The 14,305-nt window shown below is 43.6% G+C and overlaps 1 protein-coding gene and 1 long non-coding RNA gene across 17 annotated transcripts in view; one reads left to right on the forward strand and one right to left on the reverse strand.

Moving 5' to 3' along the window:
* The window catches only part of LOC140601516 (uncharacterized), a 51,885-nt gene that overhangs the window by 23,423 nt on the left and 14,157 nt on the right, over positions 1–14,305 (reverse strand). For 8 of the 14 annotated variants that reach the window (XR_012004527.1, XR_012004521.1, XR_012004525.1 and 5 more), the window contains exon 5: positions 1,238–1,307. This is a non-coding gene — a long non-coding RNA (uncharacterized lncRNA). The remainder of the gene's footprint in view (positions 1–1,237; positions 1,308–14,305) is intronic. The other 6 variants (XR_012004531.1, XR_012004523.1, XR_012004532.1 and 3 more) reach the window with 1 other exon arrangement.
* The window catches only part of EIF2AK2 (eukaryotic translation initiation factor 2 alpha kinase 2), a 38,643-nt gene continuing 27,737 nt past the window's right edge, over positions 3,400–14,305 (forward strand). The window contains exons 1-7 of one of the 3 annotated variants that reach the window (XM_072770512.1): positions 3,474–3,557; positions 4,542–4,587; positions 9,019–9,150; positions 9,533–9,653; positions 11,515–11,672; positions 13,407–13,533; positions 14,263–14,305. The exon at positions 14,263–14,305 is cut by the window's right edge and continues 28 nt beyond it. In XM_072770512.1, coding sequence (XP_072626613.1) covers positions 9,032–9,150; positions 9,533–9,653; positions 11,515–11,672; positions 13,407–13,533; positions 14,263–14,305 — 568 coding nt within the window. In that variant the 5' untranslated portion in view covers positions 3,474–3,557; positions 4,542–4,587; positions 9,019–9,031. Of the gene's footprint in view, positions 3,558–4,541; positions 4,588–9,018; positions 9,151–9,532; positions 9,654–11,514; positions 11,673–13,406; positions 13,534–14,262 lie in introns of all 3 variants that reach the window. The other 2 variants (XM_072770513.1, XM_072770511.1) reach the window with 2 other exon arrangements.

Raw genomic sequence — 14,305 nt, forward strand, 5'->3', positions numbered from 1 at the left:
CCAAACTAAGTAGGTTTAATGTGGGACACAACCCTCTCTTAATTTTACTGTTTCCTGAGTTCATGTATCTTGGCGATGGACAAAACAGCAATTTGGTTTAGCACATACACTGCCCATGAAGGGTAGTACACTCAGCTTGCTAAGTATTGTCTCCTACTTGGGGCTACACCTGAGTCCTCATTACTCCATCTTATTGTCCGATACGGCCAGCTACTTGGGGAAATGGGGTTCATAATAAAATCACTGAATCCTACATCAGTCACTTCTTTTTCTGTAAAACGGGTTTAGTAAGGGATATGATGATGGTGAGCAAGGTATTCAGAATGTCCACCAATGATGATGCTGGCAGAAGAATTGCAGGAAGGAAAAGCAAATCCATATCTGCAATAAATGTTTACCCCCACACCTCAGAGGGCAAATCCCTGCCCACTCCATGAAGGAAGGGTTCCACAAATAACTCTCTGCCATAAGGTAGTTATTTGGTCTCTGTTGGCATGTGGTACTCTACCCTGGGGCCCAGAGTTGGTCCCTTATGTGAGAATGTTGGCTGCTTAGCAGCCAGATCAGTCTTGATGAGAATTTCGTGTTGATGAACTCACACATATCATATGTTCCTACTGCCATAGTTTCCTCACTCCCTGAACAAACATCATGGTGGCTGGGGAAAAGACTGACGTCTACACAAGTCTTCCTGCACCCCCCTCCCCTTCTCAAAAGCCTCCTCAGAAGTGGATGCCTTTGGTAAACATTCACAATATGCTCATAAGCTGTCTAACTGGCTTACCCACATTGTTTTCCTCAGACCACCTTATCACCAATTCTCTGATCTTGTTCCTTCCAAACTTCTCAAAATCTGGCTAACCTGCTAGACTCTGGTTCTGTCCAAGACACTGGCTTTCTGTCTTTCCACGTGACAACTAGAAGACAGTTGCCTTTCCAGTTGACAATGTACTGCTCAAAGTTGTGTTCACGGGGAGGATTTCCTTTCTCTCAGTATCCTTTAGGGCCACCTCCCAGAGGGGCTATGGTAACCCACTTCTGGTTAATGCCAGTGTACTGTGTTTCAGGCTTTTTCTTTCTCAGTCATCTGATCTCAGGAAACTCCCCACAAGCTCAGACATGTAGGTTGACAGAGCAGGGGTAACTGTCCTGAGGGTCTTAGATACCTGCCATCATCCTCACTGAAATCAGGGAGCTGTTCCAATGGTAGCATCTCCCATCAACATTCCCTACGTACCGTGATCAGCCATTACAGAGCTTTTCAAGGATGTGGATGCTCCCCACTCCAATGTGGTCCTTTGGATCTTCTTGGGAGGCATGGTTAGGGAACAAAGGAACAGGTTACATATCATCAATCTACTCCAATATCCTGAGTCCCTAAGTATTTCTGATTTATCTGTATTAGTGGCATCACAGTTTCACTGAGCCCAGATTGCAGTAAACCAATTGAACAAGCTGTTAGAGCCATTTCCAGCTGCTAAAGCCAGAACACGGAGTGCATAATCTAAACTATGTTCATTTTCTAGTGCCACCTTTAGAATACTTTCTGTGCATATTTCCTGTATTTCTGCTGATAAAAATTAGTGAAATCTTGCAAATCTTTTGTTGTGTAAACTATCTCCCCTGGATCAAATCTTACCCATATCCTCTTGGATATCAGATGTTAGCATCTGATTCTAGGTCTAGGCATGTGGAGAATCAGCACCTCCTTGTAAGGTGGTTACCTCATAATCTTCCAACCAGGCTGTACCAGTCTTATCAAACTAGAATGGAAGGACTGTGGAGACTCAGCAAAATTTGGGAGGGTACTGATACTTGGATCCACTCAAATCCACCCAAATCCCAGGACCTCGTTCTTTCCCAATCAATGGCCTCAAAGTTCATAGAAGCAGCCTGGGGAGGCAATAAATTAAATTTGTATTGCACAAGTCTGCTATATGCAGCATCAGACTCTGCACCGAATGTATGCAACATTAGCCCTGACACTAAAGAACTACAAGGCTCTTCTGGGCATTTTTTTTTTATATAAGAATCATTTTGGTATATATATTTTTTAATTGTTTATGATAGTCACAGAGAGAGAGAGAGAGAGAGAGAATGTGAGAGAGAGAGAGAGGCAGAGACACAGGCAGAGGGAGAAGCAGGCTCCATGCACTGGGAGCCCGACATGGGATTCGATCCCGGGTCTCCAGGATCGCGCCCTGGGCCAAAGGCAGGAGCCAAACCGCTGCGCCACCCAGGGATCCCCTCTTCTGGGCATTTTTAAAGCTTGTATCCTCTGACCATGCTTGAGCTTGTCCTTTTGTTTCTTAAACTGTCTTGGGCAGTTCAGGCGCCTCAAAAACTCAGAAATCCTGTCACTGCTACTACTGTTGCTGCAGTCACAGCCACCACACACTGACAAAACTGGCAAATAGTCCCATGAAAATTCCCACCATTGCTGGAGCTTTTTGTCATCTGGACTTTCCACAGAAAGATGGATTTTTCTCCCATCTACCTTTCAAATCGTTGCATGAGTACTTCACATTTGTGGAATTTAAATCATGCCCAGGACATGAGCTATAAAGAAAATAGAGCGTTCAGTTCAACCACTGATAACCATTGAATTGAAATTCCAGGGGGATGTAGAAGAGAAGTGGGGAGGGACTCCTAGAGCCAATGCCAAATATTGAATGTACATCTGAGTTCCATCTAGGGACCACCTCACTCCCTCACTCCAGCTAAGATGCTGAGGGTACAGACTTCTGGTTCTAATCCCTGCTCTCCTGCTTAATGACTGTGTCACTTCTCTGTGCCTCAGACCTCAGTTTCCTCATCTGTTAAATAGGTATAGTAAAAGCATCTACTTGTCAATATTGTTTTAAGTCCTCCGCACTCCTCGAGCATCGTATCCATTTCTTACAAATCCAGGACTATTAGTGGGGTTTGGTGGTAAAACTCCAGGAGTTCCCACAGGGGCAGATGGTTCTCCTAATTGCTGGACTTGCCGGTGCTTAGAACTAAGAGTGCTGGCCAGGACCTGCGGAATGGATGGATGGGTGGGTGGGTGGAAAATGACTAAAGGAAGGCTATGTCCCCAGGTGTCTTCATCCCCAGTCTTGTAAAGATGAGGAGGCAGCAGAGGGAGAAGGAAGCAGCAGAGTGGTGACCTTGAGTTGGATCCTGGCGTGGCCGCTTAACCAGCAGCAGGCCTCTGGGCGAGTTAATTCACCAGTTTCTCGGAGCGTGAAACGGAGCTGATGATGCCCACCCCGGCGGGCTGCGGGTGGTGCTCCGAGGCCCCGCGCGGACCCTTCCCGCCCTGGCGGGAGCCGGGCTGGAAGCCGGGCTGGGGGGAGGCGGGGGGCCTCGCTCGGTCCTTGCGCGCCTCGCAGCGGAGGCGCCGCACGTGGGGCCGGCGCGCGGGTTCGCGGCCCGGGAGGGAGGGGTCCAGCGCGGGTGCGGGAGCGGCCCGGTGGCCGGAGGGAAGGCGGGGCCCGCGGGGAAACCGAAACTGAGAGCAGCGAGCGGCCCGGACCCTGCAGGCGGCGGCGGCGGCGGCGGTGCGGGGAGAGCGGGTGAGCGCGGCGAGCGGGGCTGCGGGCGCCCGGGGAGGGCGCGGGGCGCGGGGCGCGGGGGGGGGGCGAGCCTCGGGCCCGGGGCGCGGACGCCGGGGAGAGGCCCCGAGCCCTGGCCCCACCCCGGCCCCGCCGCCGACGTGCGGGGCCCTTCGCGGAGCTCTTCGCGGAGCTCGGGAACCGATCGCGGGGCGCGCTGCGCACCGAAAACCATTTTTTTTTTCTTTTCCCGCGAAGAATTTCTGTAAGAGCAAATAACGCATTTCCCAGGCCAGGGTGGGGGGTGGCGGGGGATCCAGTGGAAAACAGAGAAGTTGTGGAATAGGACAGGCACATGGGCGACAGGAGGCCTGGATTCCCCGTGGTGGCTACACAGGCCCTGGCCGAGATCCTGCTGTCCCCGCGCTTGCAGCGGCTTCCCGGGCGCGGCCTCAGCCCCCACCCCCACCCCCACCCCCACCCCCCGCCCCCCTGCAGCGCGGCACCACCCTGCCCCCCACTCCTTTCTCCACACTGCGACTGCCGAGGGGTCAAGTCAGAACAGGACACCCCTTGCTCGGAAGGTCCCAGGAGCTCACCATCTCATCAGAAATCCGTCAGCGGGGCGCCTGAGTGGCTCGGGGAAGCCACGGACTGGTGATTTCTGCTCGGGGTCAGGTGATGGTGCACAGCCCCCAGCTGTCTGGGAGGCCCCGTGCGCTCCGTGTTCAGCGGGGAGCCCGCTTGAGAGTCCCTCTCTCCCTCTTCCCCTACCCCTTGAGCGCTCTCTCTCTCTCAAATCAATCAATCTTAAAAAATTTTTTTGGTAAATGTCGAATACAAGGCCCTTTGCTCTCTCCCCTGGGACCAGATAGGTCTCATCGCTTTTCTTGGGTTACAGCCAAGGACATGCCTGCCCCCGAGCCTTTGCATGCCCTTTCTTCTTCCTGGAAAGCTCTTCCTCCAGGTGCCTGCATGGGTCATTCTTTTGCTTTAACCCTGTAGGTCTTGCAATGCCATTTCATTACAACAGCCTTCCCTGAACAGCCAGGTATGTAAAAGAAACCCCGCCCTTCCCTGACTGTCCCTTACTCTGCTTCAGTTTTCAGCATAGTAGTTATCAGCCCCATGACTTTTTTTTATGGACTTGTCTGTGCTCCTCCACTAGTAAGTTCACAAGAGCAGGGTTTTGTCCCCTGGAACCATCCTAGCACCTAGTCATAATAGGTTCTCATGAAATAATCTGTTTAATGAATGGTAATTCATAAATTCTCTTTTGAATTACAGAATAAGAAGACTTCCTATCCCTGTGATTTCTTTAGTACTCAAAATGTCTCCCAAAGGAGAACAGAAAGATAAACTCTGCTGCCACTTAGGAGCTTAGCATTTGGGGCCGATTATGCTCTTCAATTTGCTTCATTGAATCTGAAGAATCCCTAACACCAGACCTGCCGTTTATTCATTTAACTAATCAGATAGTAGTTGAATGACTGTTGTATGCCAAGCATTGTGCAAGCCGTGGAGGGGGGCTGGGTCCACAGAAAACTCAGAATCTGCCAGGACAGAGGTACAGTCAAAAGTAAGATGACTAAGATGGGTTCATGAGTAAAATGGATACATAACACTTGTTAGTGATTTTCGGTGGGGATTTCTTTTAGGAAACCGATAATAGAGAATTAAAACAAGATTTACTGACAATAGTTGAAAAGAAGCCTGCTGTTTCTTTTTTCCAGACTTGAAAAACATGCACTTTTACAAACATGTTAATTCAGCACTTTCTTAGTTTGCATACATATTTCACTTAAATTTCAAACTGGCTTGTCATCCTGATGATCAGCAGTTACTTAACATTAAAAGTACTTAGGACTTAGCATTTATAGAACTTCAGGTTATAATTGCTAAGGGCTCTTCTATACCTGCTGTTCTGATATCTGTGATCCCCTCCCAATCTGATGTATGGTCTCATGGTTGTGACCAAAGTAAATGACACTGGTTCCTAAAAATAATCGTTCATCTACAGATCCTTATCAGAAACCCTTGGGCCATGCATATTATAGTATTCCTAGAGTTTTGGATTTTTAGAAAGGAAAGGCAGCATAAATCTTGTCTGTTATAGAGTGCTCTCAGCAGTTTTGGGGGCAGCACTCTATAATAAAACAATTTCTGTAGTGTGGTGTGTAAGTGAACAACCAAGTTTCATAAAGACTATAGATGGCTTGTGTCAGCTCAGGTCTAGACAAGGGGCTGTAAACCTATCAAAAACCAAACAAAAACAAAATAAACCTCAGTTTTTAGTGCTTTTTGGATTTTGGAATTGCAGACCAGGAGCACCATTTATTGAGGGTTAATGGTGTGGGGGACTCTGCTGGATGCTTTTCATCTGATTTATTTCTCACAACAGTATCTAAATCGGGGGTTTTTATTCCTGTCTTCAGGTCACAAATGAAAGGTTCAGAGAGGGTGTGGCCCAGATCAGTGTGGCCTCTAAAACTTGACTGTCTCCACAACACTAAGCAGTAATGTGACAGCTTTGCCTTTGCGCAGACTCTAGGTACTTCCAGCCACCACCATTGCTCCCCTGAACCTCAGCAGCAGCCTCTGCTTGGTCTCCTTGCTTCTTGTGGTCTGCTCCCCTGTCCACACCGGTCCCTGCCGCCATACCTTATTCTTTACATAGTATCAGAATAATAATTTAGAACAGAAATCCAGGGGTGCCTCGGTGGCTCAGTCGGTTAAGCGTCTGCCTTCATCTCAGGTCATGATCCCAGCGTCCTGGGATCGAGCCCCACATCGGTTTCCCTGCTCAGTGGGGAGCCTGCTTCTCCCTCCACTCTGCACCCTCACTTGTGTTCTCTCGAGCACTTGCTCTCTCAAATAAATAAAAATCTTAAAACAACAACAACAACAAAAAAACAACAAAAAACCCCCCATTAGGGCAGCCCTGGTGGCGCAGCGGTTTGGCGCCGCCTGCAGCCTGGGGTATGATCATGGAGACCCGGGATCGAGTCCCGCATCGGGCTCCCTGTGTAGAGCCTGCTTCTCCCTCTGCCTGTGTCTCTGCCTCTCTCTCTCTGTGTCTATGAATAAAAAATAAATAAATAAATAAATAAATAAATAAATAAAAAATAAAATAAAAATAAAAAAACCATTAATCCAATCACATCCCCTCTCTACTTAGAGAATGTCCAGTAACTTCCTATTGCAATTGGAATACCATCCATCAGTTGCGACCATGACCTATAAGATCTATACGCGCTGACCTCTCTGACTCACTTCCTGCTTTTTTCCCCCTCACTCACTATGCAGCCATCCCCTTGATCCCTTGATGTTTTTATTCTCCCTTCAAAGGCCATGGTGATTACTGAGTTACTTTTCCCCCATATCTTGATATAATGGACTCATCATTCAGTCTTCATTTAAAATTGCCTCCTATGAAAGGTCTTTCCTGACCACTGTATCTAAAAACCACCTCCCTCATATCTCTGCCTCTACCTACCAACTCACCTTCTATGCCACACCCCTATCTAATTTCACAATAGCACTTCTGGCCATCTTATCATATTATCCACTCCCGTTATCTGTTTCTGTGCATGGCCATTTCCTGTCTTCCCTCAGGTCAGGTGTTCATTTGTCTTGTCCACATCTGTATACTCATTGTCAGAATGGTGCCTGGCACTCGATGAGTGTTTATTGAATAAATGAAGAAAGGATCCCCAGAAAATAGCAGATGAAGAAAAGGGAGCAGATGAGGGGGTTTCAAGTAGAGTATTTAGTTTTAACAGGTCATCCTTTCATTTTCCTATACACTATCCAAGTGTTGGACATTTACTACTTGTCACTGGGTATTGGTGATACAAAGATGAATAGGACGTGGAACCTGCTTCCCAAAAAGCTCACTGACTGGGCTGTTATGAGGGCTGAGCCAGGTGGAGTGGCAGGCCCTTGGAGGACTACTGGCTGCCCCTCCAACATCAAAGAAAACTTGTCAGCCTCACAGATGAGTAGGAGTTGCCTGGTAGACAGAAGGTGTAGATACTGCATTCAGAGCAAAGCGAAAAGCATGTGACAAGTAATGCAGATGGAGGAAGGTCTGCTGATATTTTGGTATTCATTCATTGATTATTGACCCCCTATAATAACAGCCTGGCCCCCTCCCTCTTGTGGCTCATGGTCTCTTTTGGAAGATAGTCATGTATATAAGCAATTGCAGTAAAGTGAATAAGAGCTGTGATGGAGTGCCAAACAAGGACTTCTAGGGTCTCTGGGAAGGGACCTCTGAGCTGTGATCTCTAGGAAATGGGAGTTGACCAGGTGGAGGCAGTGGAAGGAGTGGAGTCAAGGAGGCAGCCTATTGAACAGAAACAGAGTCATGAAATAGTCAGGGGTAGAGGTGTTAATGATGGTGATAACCATCATTGTGTAGGTGAAATTTAAACCCATAAGTCTAGAGGTGATCACCAGGGGAGTGAGTGTTAGTAGAGCAGAGAGGAGATCTATAGATATCCTATTCTGTAAATTGTCTTTTCATTTTCTCCATAGTGTCCTATGTAACACAGATGTGTTTTTACTTTTGTTAAAGCCCAATCTATCTGTTTTCTTTTGCTGCTTGTGCTTTTGCTGTCATCGCAAAGATTCCATTGCCAAATCCAAGATTATGAAGATTACCCTTATTTTTTCTTCTAAGAGTTTTATAGTTTTGGCTTCTATATTTAGATTCTATATTTTTTTAGATTTTCATTATGACTTAAATCACTGCTACTCTCTTGGTCTAATAGACCCATAAATTGGGGTCATTATTTATCCAGGTAAAAGTGACTAATGCATATTTTAAAGGGAAGATTTTTGAGATTTCATTGGGGCATCTATTTCTATATAGTGAAATCTTCGATCATTTATAGACTTCACTTTATATGTATACTCTCAACCTTTTTTTTCTCATCATGAAGAATTCTGATTCTACTCGTGTAGCCTTTTTACCTTCTCACGCAGGTGGAGATACCTGTACCTGACACTCACTGGCAGCAGAGAGAAAAGTGGAAGAAAAAGACCCCTTTCCTTTTTTTGACCAGTTGAGTTTTGGAAGTAGAAAGTTTTGGAGAAATTAGCTTGGTGTGCAGTTCATGAGAGAAAAAGATTTTGTAAGACGTTTTCTCTGGATTTATGTGGGGCTGAAATGAGTCTATAAGAAAATTCTTGAGACGCTTGGGTGGCTCAGCAGTTGAGCGCCTGCCCTCGGCCCAGGGTGTGATCCTGGAGTCGGGGATCGAGTCCCGCATCGGGCTCCCTGCATGGAGCCTGCTTCTCTCTCTGCCTGTGTCTCTGCCTCTCTCTCTCTCTCTTCTCTGTGTCTCTCATGAATAAATAAGTAATTTTTTTAAAAAAAGAAAATTCTTCTGATCCTTTTTTGTCTCCTGCACTGAATTGGGAAAATCAGATTAAATATATTCTGTGTCACTTTTTTCAAACATCTCTTCTGTTCTAGGTTACTAGAGGAAATGGCCAATCAGCGTCCACCAAGTTTTTTTATTGAAGAACTTAATATATTCTGTCAGAAGCACAGAAAGGTACTTAAGTATAATGAACTGTCTAAGGAAGGACCTGCACATAACTTAAGGTAAATTTCTACTTTCTAAAGACTTTTTTAAAGCATTCTCAATACCCATTGTGGGTCTCAACCTGACAACCCTGAAATCAAGAATTGCATGCTCTACTGACTGAGCTAGCCAGGCACCCCAAATTGCTGTTTTTTTTTTTTAAAGGTATAGCTGTATAAAATATGAACTGGAAGAATGGCAACTCTGGCATGATTTTGAAGTACATAATTAGCTCTAGAGCAAAGATGATGTGCTATTTGGCTGAGTGAGGGTGACTGCTTAAATTCTATATTGAACAGGTTAAAACCTTCAAGGTAGTTATGGGAGACTGTGATTGGAATACTTGTTTGTAGATAATGCAGGAATTTTATAACATTTTATGAATATTGCCTTTGTAATCAGATTTACATTCCAAGCTATCATAGATGAGAGAGAATATCCAGAAGCTGAAGGTAAATCAAAGAAGGAGGCCAGAAATACTGCAGCCAAATTAGCTCTTGAAATACTTCATAAAGAAAACAAGGTGAGTAAATGCCCCTTCTAACTTTACTTTGCAAGAAAACACACACAGAATAAAGCTATTCACAAGTACTTTTACATTCAGAAGTTGGGTCTTTTTCCTCCATCTCCTTTTCTGTAGAGCCTAGAGTCAGAGGTATATCTAGGAAGTAGTGGGCAAAGCCTGAAAATTACCTCTTTAGAATGCCAGCACTAAAGACAGCCTATGAAGTTGAATGCATAGGAAAGGAAACAGTGAGAAATGAGTTGACAGGTTCTGACAGGAGTCTCCCACCTGATTGAGGACAAAGAACAAAGAGATGGAAGGACCTTGCGGAGAATGACTGATCAGCAGGACAGGTGATGGAGAATCAACACCTGTGGAACTGGTATCCTGGAAGCCGGGAAGAGAGTTAAGATTACAGAAAAAGCTATCTTTTTTTTATTTTTTTAAAGATTTTATTTATTCATGAGAGACACACAAAGAGAGGCAGAGACATAGGCAGAGGGAGAAGCAGGCTCTCTGCAGGTAGCCTGATGTGATACACAATCCCAGGACCTCAGGATCATGCCCTGAGCCAAAGGCAGACGCTCAACCACTGAGCCACCCAGGTGTCCCAGAAGAAGCTATCTGAAGAGATTAGTGTTGAAAGTGTTTCTGAAGTAAAGGATGACCTGGAAGCAGGTTAAAATAACTCAACAGGGTAGCCAGGGTAGCTCAGCAGTTTAGTGCCTGCCTTTGGCCCAGGGCTTGATCCTGGAGTCCCGGGATCAAGTCCCATATCGGGCTCCCTGGAATGGTCCTGCTTCTCCCTCTATGTCTCTGCCTCTCTCTGTGTGTGTCTCTCATGAATAAATAAATAAATAAAATCTTAAACAACAACAACAACTCAAAAGATATAGAAAACTACAGAGCCACCAAGAACATGGATCATTGGGAAAGTCCTGAGCTCTAGGGATGATGAAAAAAATCCTATAAGCGTCGAGGCAGAAAGAGGAAATTTTTTAAAATGAAAAGATTGCTGTCCACAGCTACATTAAAAACCATGGGGTAGCAGAAACCAGCTGTAAAATGAGAAAATAAATCATTTACATGTGGGACAAAAGAGGATCATTTATCAGATATTGATAATTTTGAAAAAACTGACTTTCAAGGTACTTTCCTGAAAAATCTTACTCCATGATATCACCCTTGTAACCCAAATTGGGAAAAGTAAATCAAGTGAGATTGCAAACTTGTGAATTGTTCATGAGCCAGAAAACCAAACCAAGAAGTTAGAAAAAGAACAATAGAATACCTTTCCCCGAAAAAGCGGACGAAAATAATAAGGCCAAACATGAATGTAAAATAAAACAAAGAAATAATAAAGAAGGTTGATAAAACCAAAAGTTACTTCTTTGACAAGATTAATAAAAGTAAACAACTTTGGACAAGCTTTTGTCAGATTAGGAATAAATAAGGTACGGATAACAATGGAAGGAATGGGGCTATTATACTCCTCTTACCCAATGAGGTGTGATCCAGGATATAACTTTTCTTCAATATTGGTTACCTTGTTTTTTGAGATTTACAAAAGGCAAGTGAACTAGACAGTATTACAGTATTTTGCATGGATAAACCAGAAAGTTGACCATATTGTTTCTCTGTAGGAAACTATAAAAGGAAAATGGGTAGTTCCTTTCCTATTGTTAACATTTCTTCTTGTGGATTTTTTCTGGTAGAAAAAGATACATGCTTAGACTTTTACTCAAGGTAGTAGACTAGGGCAATACGTAAAATCTAAGTTGTTTTTTGAATATTCATTTAGTAATTTTATTAGAGGAAATAAAATGGTTAAATCTTTGTTTTCATCTGTATTAAATATGTTCCTTATTTTCTTTTATAGGCGGTTAGTTCTTTATCACTGCCAACAACAGATACTTCAGAAGGATTAGGATTAGAAGGCGTTGGGAATTACATAGGCCGTATGAATAGGCTTGCCCAGAAGGAACAACTATCTGTAAATTATGAACAATGGGAATTGAAGGATTGTGGGCCAGAAAGGTGAGATGTAGTTCAGCTTTTCCTTCTGTTTCATTGTATCTAAGCAATAGAATGGGCTTGTTGTCATGTCTAATTTTCCAGAAATATTTGTCTTGCTTTTTTGTACCTTCTGCACAGAAGGTTTTATAGGATTTATACATAGTTGGACATCTTTGTAATTCAAATATGGAAATGCTTAACTACTGAATACTTGGGGCCCATATACCATAATGGATCAAATCTGAGGGATCCTTTATTTCTGAGGTATATCTGGTGGCTTAGTCTGCAAGAGACCTAGGAGAGAATGGGGTGCCCCTGCTGGAGGGAGTTGTGGAGATTTCTCCCTCCCCGAGGTCACAGTGGGAGTGTGATGATGACTGTACCACATGTGTAGGTAACATGACTCTCTTTGCCATAATCAGATTAGAGAGCTGTTTGTCTAGATGTTTGTCTAGATGTTTGTTCTTCAAATTTGGTTAAATGGTGTCACTCTCTAGACAAATACCAGGTATTAAAGGAAGTGAATTTTAGCCATAGGCTAAGCTGAAACCTGAAGCAGATTGTTTCTTGGCTATAGCCAACCTGTAAAAGGAGAGAGAAAGAAAAAGTCTAAATAGTCCAAATAACCACTTCAGGATACTGTCCTCTGAATTGACTCAGTTACGTACTTTTTAATTCTGATGGCTTGTAGGCCAGAACCAGGACAAGGAGAGTAGAAGAGTATTCATTGACATGAAATAGTCAAAAGTGAATTGTGTGAGTCTATTTCAACAAAGTAGGAGGCCATTTTTTAATTTTATTTTATTTTATTTTATTTTATTTTATTTTATTTTATTTTATTTTATTTTATTTTATTTTATTTTATTTTATTTTCTGTAGCTCACCTGTTTGGTTCCTTTAGATTAAGCATTCTAACAGTTACCTAAGAAGAGAGAGGAAGTCTACTTAGGATTGCCTGGGAGAGTAAGAGCCATAGAAACCACCTAGTCATTCCCTCTAATTCTGCCTTCAGGGCCCAGCAGGGAAGACTCACCCTGGCTGGGTGTATTTGCCTCAATTGCAAATAATACTGGAATAATTTTTGAAAAAAATAAATAGTAACTCCTTGATACCATGTCCATTCCTTCCCCACCTTAAATATAGTTCTCATATAATTGTCCAGGTATCATTGCCTAATCACAAGTGTTCTTACATCTCATATGAGGAGGATGTGGACTTCAACACAGAGGTTTTGCACTGTAGAGATTTTCTTAGGTTTGGGGGCACATTGCCAGGGGGCAGAAAATGTGAAGTTAGAACAAAATCTGTGATTTGCCAGTTCCCTACAAAACATTGCAACCTTATTGTTTCTCCTATAGAAGCCCCAGCTTTCTTACTTAGGCTTTTTCTTTCAATTGGAGCATCTCTGAAAAATTCACTAGTTCTCTCTCTTCCTTCTCTACCTCCATATCTTTTGACCTTTGAGGAGTGTTTAAAAATCTCCACTGAGTTCCTTTTTCACCAGATCTTTCAGTGAAGCAACAAAGAGAAATTGCCTGAAAAATGCAAGCTGAGACATCAACCGATCTTGGTTATTCTAGCAAATTGGTCAGACATCTTATCGAAGATTTATATTATACAAGATACAAACTGTAAATCTACCTATTAAATTCATGTTCTACTAAGATCTTTGTTAATATATGTTTATTTCCAAATCTTAAGTTAGATAGACTGTTTTTTGGTATTTGGGTAAATGTTCTCTATCATTTCTCCTAGATTTCATTGCAGATGCAAAATTGGACAGAAAGAATATGATATTGGTAAAGGTGCTACTAAACAAGAGGCAAAACATTTGGCTGCTAAATTTGCATATGAACAGATACAGTCAGAGCAAACCTTAATGGTATGTACTGCCTTTGGATTTAACTTTTAAATTTTAAAATTCTTTTTGAAGTCTGTTTGAGGTAAGGCTGTCTTTATTTTTTTTTATTTTTTATTTTTTTTAAGGAATGGCAGCTCCTATTCTTTTTATTTATTTATGATAGTCACACAGAGAGAGAGAGAGAGAGGCAGAGACACAGGCAGAGGGAGAAGCAGGCTCCATGCACCGGGAGCCCGACGTGGGATTCGATCCCGCGTCTCCAGGATCGCGCCCTGGGCCAAAGGCAGGCGCTAAACCACTGCGCCACCCAGGGTTCCCAAGGCTGTCTTTAGATGATGCCAAAATAGCCAATCACATAGCAAAAGGATTCCTCCATTTTGTGTTTCACCAATGAGCCACAAGTCATGGGGCCATGAGACCTCAGAGAGCAAAGTTCTATTGGCAACTAAGGGTTGTTTTTTTTTTTTCTTTTTCTTTAAGATTGTAGTTACTTATTTGAGAGAGAGAGAGAATGAACAGAGGGGGAGCGGCAGAGGAAGAGGGAGAAGCAGGCTCACCCTAGGACTTCAAGACCATGACCTGAGCCAAAGGCAGATGCTTAACCAACTGAGCCACCTAGTGACCCTAGTGTTGTTTTTAAAATCTAGATCAAGCATCCATAAATAAATGTGGTAGTTAGCACACAGAGAGTGAGCCAGTATGGAGAAGTAATGGAATTGCTCTTAAAACTCTTAAGGGGTACTCTTTCAGAATGCTGATTCTGGTTCTTGGACTACTTCACCTAGTGACTCCA

Source organism: Canis lupus, chromosome 12 (assembly GCF_048164855.1).
Source record: "Canis lupus baileyi chromosome 12, mCanLup2.hap1, whole genome shotgun sequence".
NCBI lineage: Eukaryota > Metazoa > Chordata > Mammalia > Carnivora > Canidae > Canis > Canis lupus.